The sequence below is a fragment of the Halichoerus grypus genome, chromosome 8, assembly GCF_964656455.1.
Source record: "Halichoerus grypus chromosome 8, mHalGry1.hap1.1, whole genome shotgun sequence".
Lineage (NCBI taxonomy): Eukaryota > Metazoa > Chordata > Mammalia > Carnivora > Phocidae > Halichoerus > Halichoerus grypus.
In genome coordinates, this window is record NC_135719.1 from 50015765 (window position 1) to 50027308 (window position 11544).

The 11544-nt window shown below is 57.0% G+C and overlaps 2 protein-coding genes and 1 long non-coding RNA gene across 6 annotated transcripts; 1 reads left to right on the forward strand and 2 right to left on the reverse strand.

Moving 5' to 3' along the window:
* Positions 1-365: 365 nt before the first annotated feature.
* On the reverse strand, positions 366-1234 carry LOC118530403 (uncharacterized). Of its 2 annotated transcripts, none has more exons than XR_013450444.1 (2): positions 1024-1234; positions 366-640 (listed from the first exon to the last, which is right to left on the reverse strand). It is a non-coding gene; the product is annotated as an uncharacterized LOC118530403 (long non-coding RNA). The 2 variants fall into 2 exon arrangements; XR_004914637.2 differs by lacking the exon at positions 1024-1234 and adding an exon at positions 880-1001.
* Positions 1235-1310: 76 nt separating this feature from the next.
* On the forward strand, positions 1311-7087 carry PPIB (peptidylprolyl isomerase B). The gene is made up of 5 exons (XM_036083847.2): positions 1311-1586; positions 2358-2471; positions 3617-3710; positions 6004-6188; positions 6745-7087. Exons 1-5 carry the CDS (start codon positions 1452-1454, stop codon positions 6865-6867), a joined length of 651 nt encoding a protein of 216 aa, XP_035939740.1. The 5' UTR covers positions 1311-1451; the 3' UTR covers positions 6868-7087.
* SNX22 (sorting nexin 22) lies at positions 5486-10515 on the reverse strand. Of its 3 annotated transcripts, XM_036083849.2 has the most exons (7): positions 10362-10515; positions 9884-9967; positions 9355-9459; positions 8737-8831; positions 8325-8357; positions 8021-8088; positions 5486-7642 (listed from the first exon to the last, which is right to left on the reverse strand). In XM_036083849.2, exons 1-7 carry the CDS (start codon positions 10428-10430, stop codon positions 7521-7523), a joined length of 576 nt encoding a protein of 191 aa, XP_035939742.1. In that variant the 5' UTR covers positions 10431-10515; the 3' UTR covers positions 5486-7520. The 3 variants fall into 3 exon arrangements, with proteins under 3 accessions (XP_035939742.1, XP_035939745.1, XP_035939743.1); XM_036083852.2 differs by lacking the exon at positions 9884-9967; XM_036083850.2 differs by lacking the exon at positions 8325-8357.
* Positions 10516-11544: the final 1029 nt, after the last annotated feature.

Here is an 11544-nt window from a genome sequence, read left to right on the forward strand (position 1 = left end):
TGCAGCCTGGCTGCATTGACCTCAGTGTAAGCAAGGACAAGTTAATGCCAGTGGCCATGCATAACCTCCAACTTAGGTCCCGACCTCATAAAGAGACCAAATTGCAGGGTTCAACTAATTGAAACAGCCATTCCTACCTACAATTGGGGCTGTGAAGACCAAGGAATTTAATAATCTTTGAAAATTGGTTTTAAAGACATTTAATGTCATAGGTTTAAATTTTAGAAAGATGTAATTTTTATTTTTCTGGGTAAGACTCCCAGTGATGAAGTATGTATGTTGTAGACTGGAACAAGTGTGAGAGCATCTGACGACTATCCCTGACCTTCCTGAAGGTTTCTAGAAAAGAGAGACTGAACCTCAGGCCGTTTCATATATATATAATTTCCCACCTCAGTGTTAATATGATGCTATTGCAACCAATATTTGTTGGACACTTAGCCCTACAGCAGGGTTGGGGGAGATGTATACAAAATAAGTGCAACACATGCAATACAGTGCGTTGCTCACAAAAAGGTGGTTAGTTGGCGGCGCCTGGTTGGCTCAGTCGGGTGAGTGTCGGACTCTTGATCTCAGCTCAGGTCTTGATCTCAGGGTCATCAGTCCAAGCTGGTATTGGGCTCTATGCTGGGAGTGGAACCTACTTAAAAAAAAAAACCAAAAAAAAAAAAACCAAAAAAACTGTTTACTTGGAAAAATAGGTAAAGGAAGGAAGTTAAGAACCAGAGAATACAATAATAAAGTGTGCATTGACTCATACATACAGCAGTAAGCACAGTAAGACCAGAGAAAAACAGGGACTAAAGTGACAGGGACTAAGTCGAAAGGTTTTGAAGCAAGTTTTGCAGGACAAGTAGAAGGTGCAGTATAAGGTCATACTCTGGGTTAGCAGAAGCATGCTCCGAGTTTTCGGAAGCTACCATACTTAAACCCAAGCTAGTGGTGGCTAATGCTTGACTGGCCCAATTCGGAAACTGACAAGGGCCTTCTCCCCCATCCACGGTCTTCCTAACATAAACTAACCTCCGAAGGACCTCCCCTCCCCAAAGGCAAGACGGGCCACGAGAGAGGCCGCTCTGCATGCTGGGGTTTGTAGTCTCCTCGGAGACCCAATCCGCGTGCTCCTGGGGCGGTGCCGCCTTCCGTGATCCTTTTCCTGTTGGTGGGCGTTGGCGAGCTGGGGAGCCAATGAGGCCACAGTAACGTGGCAGCCACCCACGAGCCCGCGTCTTGGCCAGCCCTGACGGCGGGCTGGGCCACGCCCCCCGCGAGGTCCTACTACCCGGCGCCGACCCAGAGGGGGGAAATAAGGACCACCTCCTGCCAGGAGGCGGGCAGGAGCCCCGGTTTCCCCCCAGCCGCTCTCGGTGGTGGCGCCGGTGCCCACGCCGACGCGTCCCCACCCTCTTCCGGCCCTCGGCTACCGGGGCCGCGCTCTCTTCGCTCGGTGGATGCTGCGCCTCTCCGAGCGGAACATGAAGGTGCTCTTCGCCGCCGCCCTCATAGTGGGCTCCGTCTTCTTCCTGCTGTTGCCAGGTCCCTCGACGGCCGACGAGAAGAAGAAGGGGCCCAAAGTCACCGTCAAGGTCCGTCCTCCCCTCTCCCGACCTGCTTGGCGAAGCCCACCCCCCCCGGCCCTCACTCCCCCCGCGTCGCCCGCGTTCCGGCCTCGGCGCCGCAGGTCACCGGTGTCCGGGGCATTTAAGCTCCCGGAGCTCAGGCCTGGGCGTCCTCGGCTTTGGCTCAGCCCCTCCCTAGGTTCCCGGCTGTGGCCTCGTGGCGTCCGGACGGTCTTGCTCATTCACACCAGAGAATGCCCGACTCCTCCCCGACACCCCAGCCCCAGCCTTAACCCAGGAGCGGGCGCCCGGCATTTGCAGCCGGGGCTGGCACTGTCAGCCTCAGAGCAGTCTTTCTGCGAATACCGTCCAGCGCTGGGGAAATGGTGAAACATCACGTCTGGCAAACTGTGAATCCTTTTCTTTACTTGGGCCAGATGTTACCCACTTGCAATTACAAAGCATAGCAATCTAGTTGAAACTTGCATGATGCTAAGTTAGATTCCCCTCCTTATGGTTTTTGGATGTTCATTTCTAGAATCTGCACTCATTATTTATGTAGACTAAAGGTTGTTTGCTACCCTATAAAGGGAGTGCAAACAAACATTTCCTGGGAACAGGGTCTGGAGCCTTCATTAGATTCTCATAGGGTTTTTGTCACCACCGAAATCAGGTTCAGAACCACTGCTCTCAAAATATGGTTCTTTCTCTTCCACCTTCGTGGTAACTTCTTGGGCCCTCGCTTCCCTGGCAAGACCCCTTCAAAAAGGCTGAGTTTGAAATGGTCTTCTTCCTCAGGTGTACTTTGACCTGCGAATTGGAGATGAAGATATAGGCCGGGTGGTCATCGGTCTCTTTGGAAAAACTGTTCCAAAAACAGTGGATAATTTTGTGGCCTTAGCCACGGGAGAGGTAAGTGGCTGGAGCAGAGGTAGTGGAACTCAAGTGAAGCTGGCAAGTAGAGCTGACAGCGAACGGATGTGCAGAGCGGGGCCCGTCTAGCAGTAGCCCTCACCAAGTACCAGCAGCTCACCGCTCTCCTGCAGCTCTGGGAACCTGGTATCATCATAGCTTCTGGAGGTTTTAAACTAAATCTAGAAATACGGATTTTTAAAATTTTTTTTTAAGAAAAATTTTCATTTTTAAGACATTGCGGTAATCAAGGAAAACATATCCATGGAAACTAGTTTGTGGCTTGTGCACCAGAACTTTCTCTTAAGGGTAAGGGGCCCAGAGCTTCCCAGGTCTTAAAGAAACAGGAGTGCCCCGTTTAAAAGTTTGTATTCCTCTTAACTCTTAAGAAGAAACTGGTGGTTGGGCGCCTGGGTGGCTCAGTTGGTTAAGCGACTGCCTTCGGCTCAGGTCATGATCCTGGAGTCCCGGGATCGAGTCCCGCATCGGGCTCCCTGCTTGGCGGGGGGTCTGCTTCTCCCTCTGACCCTCCTCCTTCTCATGCTCTCTGTCTCTCATTCTCTCTCTCTCTCAAATAAATAAATAAAATCTTAAAAAAAAAAAAAAAAAAAAAAAAAGAAGAAACTGGTGGTTGCCAGAGGGGAGCTGTGGGGGGATGGGTGAAACAGGTGATGGGGATTAAGAGTACACTTATGATGAGCACTGAGTGATGTATAGAATTGTTGAGTCACTGTATCGTGCACCTGAAACTAATATAACACTGTATGTTTACTGGAATTAGAATAAAAAATTATCAAAGAAAAAGTCTGTATTCCAACTTTGCGGTGACCCAGCAGGTAGCTGTTGTTTTTTGGTCTGTTTTCTTGCATCTGTTCTTAGGATTAGAAAAAGGGCAGGGAAAGGTGGAGACATCATGTGAAGCAGAATTGTATAAAAGCAGAGGAGCGTGCCATCTTAGCCCTTCCTGGGTCTGTGGTGCTCCGCGCCTGGCCTGCTGGTAACTGCTCACTCAGCAGGTCAAATGATGAATCTGATCAGCAGTGGTGTCTCTTCTGGGAGCAGGAGCTGTGGGCTGGGTTCCTGCAGGGCCTGCTTAATATCTGCCTGGTGTCTCATGCTGCCTCTCACCTTCTTCCCTTTTCTAGAAAGGATTTGGCTACAAAGACAGCAAATTCCATCGTGTGATCAAGGACTTCATGATCCAGGGTGGAGACTTTACCCGGGGAGATGGCACTGGAGGTAACCTCAGGACCTCTGGGCAGCAGGGTCTGTTGGTGCAGCCTCTAACCTGGGAAGGCTGGGCCGTGCTGGGCAGACGAGGCCCCCTGCTCGCCCAGCTTGGAGGCAGGACTGGCACCCGCACGGCGACCCAGCCTCCTTTGTACAGGGACCCCAGGACAAAGGAGAGGAGAACGGTGGGGGGATTGTGTGGCTCTCACCCCGCCAGCAGGCCTGCCGGCCAGGGCCTACAGCCTTAGTGGCTTTTCTCTCGGGGTACCCCCTGGGGGGAGGGGGAGCAAAGCTAAACACGTGGGTCAGTGACTCTAGGTCAGGCTCTGTCAGGTTGTTTAGCATCTAGGCGGGAGGAAGCAGGGGAACACGACATGGCAGCCATAGAACAGGACAGAATGTGAGTGATGGCCATTGGCCGCGGTGCCTGAGAAAGAGCAGACATGATACAAAGCGCTGTGTGCACGGGGTCGGACACAGTTGGGTGAGATCTGCCATCTTCGTGCTCTGTGACCTCAGGCAGGTGAGTCCTCTGAGCTTCGGGTTCCTTCGGGTGTAAAGTCAGAGTGGAAAGAGTTGGGGTGCTGCATGGTAGGTGCCCAGCATGTGGCAAGTCAGTCACTGTCGAGGTGCCAACAAGCGGAGGAGTCGCTTCAGGCCAGGCTGATCGAGAAGTGGCCGCCTTGGGAATGTGAGGGAAGATTTGGGCAGGGTCCTGGCCGGGGAGAACCTGGGCAGAGAGGCAGGGCTAAGGTGAACCCACCTCTGTTCTGGGGCAGGAGCTTGGCTGAAGGTGGGGTCCAGAGATGGAAGGAGAGCACACACCAAACCGGGGCCCAGAGTGCTGGGCCGTGGCCGGACCTGGGAACCTGGGTTTGTCCTGCGTGGAGGGCGGACCCACGGAGGGCTTGAATGGGAGGAAGACCCAGGCGCAGAGGAGTTTGAGGGAAAATAACATGGCAGTTTTTCGGGGTGTAAAATGTTCGTGTCGGTTCTCTGGCATACACCGTTCGCTCTCTGAGCGTGAGTCGTGACTGCAGTGCGCGTGGCAGGGGAGGAGAGGAGGATCGCTGATGCGGCTGGGAGCCACATGGAAGGTTGCAAAGGAAAAGTTGTCAAAAGAAGAATGGAAGTCTGGAGGGAAAGATGACGAAATCGGTTGAGTTTAAAATGAAGTTATCCGTTTGAGTTGGGGATTCCTTATGCGTTGGGAAAGTGATCAGAGCCAAGGATGGAGATGTGGGGTTTTCTGGAGAGCAACAGTAACTGAAATCCTGCTGTCACTGGAGATTTACAAAGAGGACTGTCACCGAGGAGAGACTCTGAGCCCGGAGTTGCTGCAGAGGGTTGGGTTGCTCCCTGGCCCGGGCATGAGATGGCACCCCCCCCCCCCCCCCCCAGCGTCTAGTGATTGTCGGGTTTAGCCTTCCCCACCTGCTACGGAGTCAGAAATGCCTCCCTGACGGCAGCGGTCCAGGACAACTTCCACAGCTGGGTCCCTCTGTGGAACCACGGGATGCAAATAGGTACAGGTTGTGTATGCAAGTGAGTTTGAAAGGTGTTGGGTAAAACAAAATGAAGCTTCTTTGTTACTGGGTTTCTCCAGGGCCTGTGGTCACTAGCACACAGTGTGACTCTCCTGAGAGGAGACAGGGAGAAAGAAGGGGGCAGAAGCAGCTCTGGGAACTTAGGTGAGGATCTCTGAAATGGTGTCGGGGTCTGCCCAACTCCCTTTGTCGTGTACCCTGGCCTCAGACCCCTCGTGGATAGACATACCCCACACATCAACATCCAGCTTTTATTTTGTGTTCATTGATAAGAGGCTCTTGATTATCCAGAACCCAAGGGGCAGCCCCTCCCCACTCATCTATCTTCTGTGCTGTTAGGAAGAAAAGCTGGTCAACCACAGCTGTCCTCCTTTTCTGGAGAGTTCTTACCTCCCCTGCCCCCTGCATAGCACCTCTCTCTACCAGAGTACCTCAGAGTTCCGGTGGCAGACCTCCCAGGCCATCGCCAAGGGTAGCTGTTGATATTTGCCTTATTTAAAAGCCACTAAACTGTATTCCTCAAAATAATTGATCGGGTGAGCTGTTCACTAAATCAGCCTGGCCTCATGCCCCACTTGGTCTGTCAGCATGGTTTGGCTCCAAGACCAGAGGGTAGGAAGGAGACAGCTTTTAGTCCTTATAATCCACTGGAGCCTGGCCTGACACCAAAGACAGGTTGAGTCCCTGGAATCCTCACCCCAAAGATCTGCTTGGTTTGGGCCAACTCAGCTCCCTGACCTACTCTTCCTTCCCAGGAAAGAGCATCTATGGTGAACGCTTCCCCGATGAGAACTTCAAGCTGAAACACTACGGGCCTGGCTGGGTGAGCATGGCCAACGCAGGCAAGGACACCAATGGCTCCCAGTTCTTTATCACGACCGTTAAGACAGCCTGGCTGGACGGCAAGCACGTGGTGTTTGGCAAAGTTCTGGAAGGCATGGTGAGTTTGAGGGGCAGGGGCTAAACCTGAGCAACCTTCACCAGGAAACGGACACCCCAGGGTAGGGGTGCCACCTAGTTTATCCCTTTCCCAACAGGGAACGCACAGCTTCCCAGTGTTCATGTGCACAAACCCGGAGGGCATCGGGAACTACCCTACGTGTCTCTGCCCCCAGGTTCTCAGTTCCTCAGCCTGCCCTGGGGCAGGAGCCTCCGTTTCACTCACTCGCTGCTAGGCTCCGCCCCCCTCAGTTGTGCAGGACCCAGCCAAACACTGTGTCCCTGAGAAGCCACTTGGTACCCACTCCCCAGCCACCCTCCTCCCCCTCACCCTTAGCTCAGCCCGGTCCCACTACAGAGGATCAAAACTACCGCGTCCTCTCGTCAAAGCTGGGCTCTCCCTGTCTAGGGTCCCGTTAGGATTTTGGTGCCTCAAGGTTTGCATGCTGCTCGTCCCATGGGGGTCTCAGCCTTCCCCGGCCATATTCCGGGGCTTCTCCCTTGAGGGGTGGACCTCCGCACTCACGCCGCTCTACTGCTTCTGCCTGCCTTCCCAGGAGGTAGTACGGAAGGTGGAGAGCACCAAGACTGACAGTCGGGACAAGCCCCTGAAGGATGTGACGATCGCAGACTGTGGCAAGATCGAGGTGGAGAAGCCCTTTGCCATCGCCAAGGAGTAGGGCCCCAGGGACCTCTTTGCGCCACCATCTGTGCGGCCCTGGTGCCTTCCCGCGGGTGAAGACCGCCCGCCGCAGGGCTCCGTGCTGCACTGGCCCCAGTGCTGGCGCCTGACGGAGCGGACCCCCCCCCCACATTCCCCAGGCCTACCTACCAGCCTGGTTTTGTAACAAAGTCCTACCAATGCTGACCTATTAAAAAAAAAAGGTGGGTTTTTTATAACCAGTGTGTGGGCTGGGTTCTTGGGCCTGCAACACCTGCTCAAGTCCCGGTCCCAGCATGTCTGGGACTCCTGTGGCCGGGGGTGCCTTCCCCCCTTCTGGGGCTCTGGTCGGAACCCTATTGCCCTGATAACTACCCACAGGTAGCAAGCAGGAGCTTTTCCTTCTAACCTTTGCCACTAGGGTGCCTCAGCCTTTGCTTGTCCCCCGCCCCCCTGCGGGTGGAGGGGAAGAAATACATCTCTCCCTTGTCAAAGCCTACCTCTAAATGGACTTCTCCCTTTATTCCTTATCCCCTGTTGTCCCTGCCCTGGCACCTCGGGTAGGTTAGTCCTGGGTCTGGGCCAAGGGGGACCCAGCCTCCTCTGAGAAGGGGGCACACACACTGAGGCACATGCCTGTCCTGGCAGGTGGCCCATAGGCCTCTGGGCTGGTCAGGGCATCGGTGGCAAAGGAGCAGGGTGACAAGATGCCTCCGGCTGAGCTTCAGCTGGCCCGTTGCTGCAGCCATAGAGGCCCTGGAGCACGCCATTCACCACCACGTTGGGCAGAGGCTCTGTGGGACAGAAAGAAAACGGGGGGAAGAAAAGATGGGGGGTGGGCCTAGCCTCAGGCCTCTAGTTCCTTGAGCTCCTGAGCCCATAGGCTCTGCCCCCTCCTCAGGAATAGAGGTCAAAGGTAACAGCTGGCCACCCCCCAATGAGGCCTTGGCATGCCCCGCTCACATTCCGTTCACATTAGCTTGGTAAGCCGGGCTGGGGAGGAACTGAGACCAGGAGAGCCGAGGTGATTTCGGAAGAACACAAAGGCTACAGGGGCCGCAGGGCAGCTGTGGCCCCAAAGGAAGGCAGGAGGCGCGAGATGCTGCCTGGAGGTCCTGAGCTGAAAATGGCAGGTTCACCCCCGGCTCCCACCCTGGTACCTAGGCCCTCACCTGGGGATGGGCTGCGAATGTAGGGATCCCTGTGGAAGCCGAAGACAGGCCGGTGGTGCAGCTGGGAGCTAGGAGGGAAGAGTCCCGAACAGTGAGGGAGAGGCAGGGTAGAGACCAGGGACTGAGATCACAAAGCACCCAAAAAGGAAAAGGTGAATGGGAAGTGGGCTCAGGAGGCACCAACAGAAACCGGGATTGGGATTGGGGGGGGGGGGGGCGGGGTAGGCCAGACAACCGCAGGCCGCCTCCTGGCACGCGGCCACCAGGGGGCAGCAGGAGCGGGGCGGCTGGGGCTTTGACTTGCCTGCTGTCATTGGGCAGGAACTCCCCCAGGGCGCTGAAAAGGAGACGCGCTGTGAGCTGCGGTTGGTGGGGGGAGGTGGGGGCGGGCGCGCGCGTGAGGAAGAGGTGGAGACACGCAAGCCCAGCTCTTCACCTCCCAGGGGACCACTGCTTCTATTTGTAACAAGCTCAGTTCCGGAGGCGGCTGCGGTAACCGAGACTGTCCAGAAAATAGCCCCTCTGCCCCTGGTCAAGAAAGCTAATGAGGGAGGTCGCGTCTCAAAGAAGCAGCAGGCTGGTGCCTGGCCGATGTAAGAAGGAAAAGGGCTTGGCTTCTCAAACCTTTCCTCACCCGCTTGCTGCAGAGAGACCCTGTCCCCCCAAGCACTGGGGCCCCTCTCTCTTGCCCAGCCATGGCCCCCAGAGGAGCTCACCCCCAGCTGCTGGCCTTAGGGTCTGTGGGGAAGTGCCGAAGATTCAGGAATTCCAGTAACTCCTTGGGCACATCCTGGTTCAGGTACAGGACACCCTGGAGAGATCAGAGGGAACCTGTAATCAGACCCAGCTGTCTTACAGAGCCCAGTGCAAAATGGAGAGGCGGGGGCCTTCCAAAATGACTAAGAATTTCAAGAGCGAGCAGAGCATTAAGCCAAGCTTGGAGCCCTTCTGAGCACTGGGCCCTGGGTGACTCATGGGTTGTAAGCCCAGGAAGCCAACCTGGCCTGGAATCTGCATCACTGTGTGGGGAAGAGGGGGGGGAAGGATCCCCACCCAAATCCTCAGCATTGACGGTAGCACAGACCCTCACCCTGGGGGAAAGAGAACTAGCTTTCATTGAACTGAAACCACCTGCCTCGTGTTACTTCATCCCATTCCATCAATACAGAGGGCTGTCTGGACCCATGACTGTTCAGAATATTGAGGCTTGGGGTAGTAAATAGCACGCTCAAGATGTGGGTCCCCTTCACTCCCTACCCCGCCCCTTCCCAGCTGTCTGGGCCACACCTCTGGTCAAGCAGCCTAGGGGGCAACAGAGTGAGCCCCGTGCACACCTGGATATAGGCCTCCAAGCCCTGCCGCCGCTGCTCCAATCCTCTAGTCCTCCAGTTAGGCAGGCGTTTTGAGGGGAAGTCGGGCACTTTGTACAGTTTCTTGATCTGCCAGGAGGTTACCGCGGTGCCATCACAGTATTCCGATTGAGTCCTCAAGCTCACTGCGCCCAACAGTCTCTCCCAGTCCTCCCCGCCCCCACCTCCAGACTTCAGGCTCTACCCTGGGGCAGACGCTAGCGAGTGGATGGTTGGGACGGGGGCGAGAGAGACCCCAGCAACCCCCCCCCCCAAACGCCCGAGGGCTGGCCGGCCACGCGATGGCATCGACAGTATAGGCTGGGCCCTACCCCCTCTGCACCCACCCCGAAGCCCGCAGGGAGGTCTGTGCCCAGGACCGGAGCCCTCCAGGGACTGGGGCGGCAATGGTGGCAGAGGCTGGGCCCGCAGTTCGCCCGTCTCCCAGGAGCTGGGCAGGAGCCGGGCAGGAGCCGGGCCGGGGTCGGTCGGTCGGTCGGCGGCGCAGCCTCACCCGCTTGTGCAGCGCGTGGAACTCGCTGTAGCGCCTCTGCACGGTGTGCCTGCGCCCGCGGCACAGCACTTCCACTCGGAACACCTGGCGGGCGCGGGCGGGCGGCCAGGTGCGCGTGAGGCCCCGCGGGCGGGCTCAGCAGGACCCGCGCCCGCAACGCGCCCGCCCTCCCGCGCTCAAAGGCACAAAGCGGCCTGGGAGCCCCGCCAGTCTCCGGGGACCCTCCCACGCTCCCCACACATTTGGGGAGATGGGGAGGCCGGACCCGCCCCTCAGCTCCGTGCAGTCCCTCGTGAACCCGGACCGTCGTCCACGGAGCTGGCAAATCCAAGCGGCCCGAGACCCTCGGCAGGCGGTCTCCGGACGGCCTGACCCGCCGCGCTCCGATGCTGCAGCCCGGGCGCGGGATCCCCACTGCGCTTGGCGCGGGGAAATCCGGCGGGTCCCGTGCGCCTTCCCAGCCAGTGTCCCCGCTCACCATGTGGCCTTTCTCTGGGCTCTGCCTGGGATCCTCGGGTCCCACCGACGGGATGTGAACTTCCAGCATCCGCACACCCGCTCCAGCCCCTCCGAGCGCGACGCTCCGAGCAAGACCTCTCCCAGCTCAGACCACCGACCCCGGCGGGGGCCCGCCCCCTTCGGGCCCGCAGGCCCCGCCCCTAATTGGCCCCGCCCCGGGCGTTCCCCCGCGCCGCGCGGTCCTGCGAGGGGCAGATTAGGCAGCGCGGGGAGGCGGGAGCCGAGCACCGCCCCCTGCGCCTAGTGGGCCGCAGGTGGGGACCCTTCTGCGGACAGTCATCCGTTTGTCAACATTTACTGAGTACCCGCTAATTGCCAGGAATGCAGATGAGCCAAAATTTCACCTACTCTTTATTGAGCGCCTAGTAAGGACTAGGGTCTGTGGGCGCTGGACATGGAGGGAGGCAGGGCCCAGACCTCGGCGCCTACCTTGGGGGATGTTCTTTGCGTTCCTCACACCCATCCCTGGGACCAGACTGCCCCCCATCCACTTCCCTCCATCTTTCACCTGGACCCAGGTTGTGCAGCCGCCCCTGGGGAGGACTGGGGCAATCTGGCTTTGATGTCCACCTCTTCCAGCATCCACAAGCCCCTTCACTCATTTATTTATTCATCCATGCATTTATCTTTCAGCCCCAACCTGCTTCAGGTCCAGTTTGCCAGGAAGAAGCAGGTTAAGGACCTGGGCTTTGCGTTGGAGGGCAGATAGCTTGGCTTTCCTGAACTGTGTAGACCTGTTCTCATCTGCAAAATTGGGCTAATAGGCCTCCCTCAGGAGAGTGTATAAAAATTGAGACGATCCCTGTTAAGCCCCCAGCAGAGCAGGGGCTGAGAAGATGGCAGCCTGTGGGCTTGTCCTGGAGGCAGAGGTGGGTGGTGTCCGTGTACAGGGCAAGGGATGGGGAAGAGGGACTGTGGGAGAAGGCACTAGGCCGTTCTTGCCCACCACTTCGGGCAAGGCCTTCCTGGCTACGGGGTAGGATTTAATCCAGAACTCTTGCACCCCTTGGGCTAAAAAGGGCCTCTGCTCTCCCACTGAGCCCCCTACACTTCAGCCATAAGGGAGCTGTCCCATTCAGCAGAGTCCCATTCAGGACACCTCTGACTTCTCCCAACAAAGGTCTGGGCAAGTGGTGGAGGGC

Coding starts and splice junctions, on each gene's coding strand:
- PPIB (XM_036083847.2), top strand. CDS start 1,452: ATGCTGCGCCTCTCCGAGCGGAACATGAAGGTGCTCTTCGCCGCCGCC. Junction 1,587..2,357: donor GGCCCAAAGTCACCGTCAAG/GTCCGTCCTCCC, acceptor CTTCTTCCTCAG/GTGTACTTTGACCTGCGAAT. Junction 2,472..3,616: donor TGGCCTTAGCCACGGGAGAG/GTAAGTGGCTGG, acceptor TCCCTTTTCTAG/AAAGGATTTGGCTACAAAGA.
- SNX22 (XM_036083849.2), bottom strand. CDS start 10,430: ATGCTGGAAGTTCACATCCCGTCGGTGGGACCCGAGGATCCCAGGCAG. Junction 9,968..10,361: donor GCCCAGAGAAAGGCCACATG/GTGAGCGGGGAC, acceptor CGCGCCCGCCAG/GTGTTCCGAGTGGAAGTGCT. Junction 7,643..8,020: donor CATTCGCAGCCCATCCCCAG/GTGAGGGCCTAG, acceptor TCTGTCCCACAG/AGCCTCTGCCCAACGTGGTG.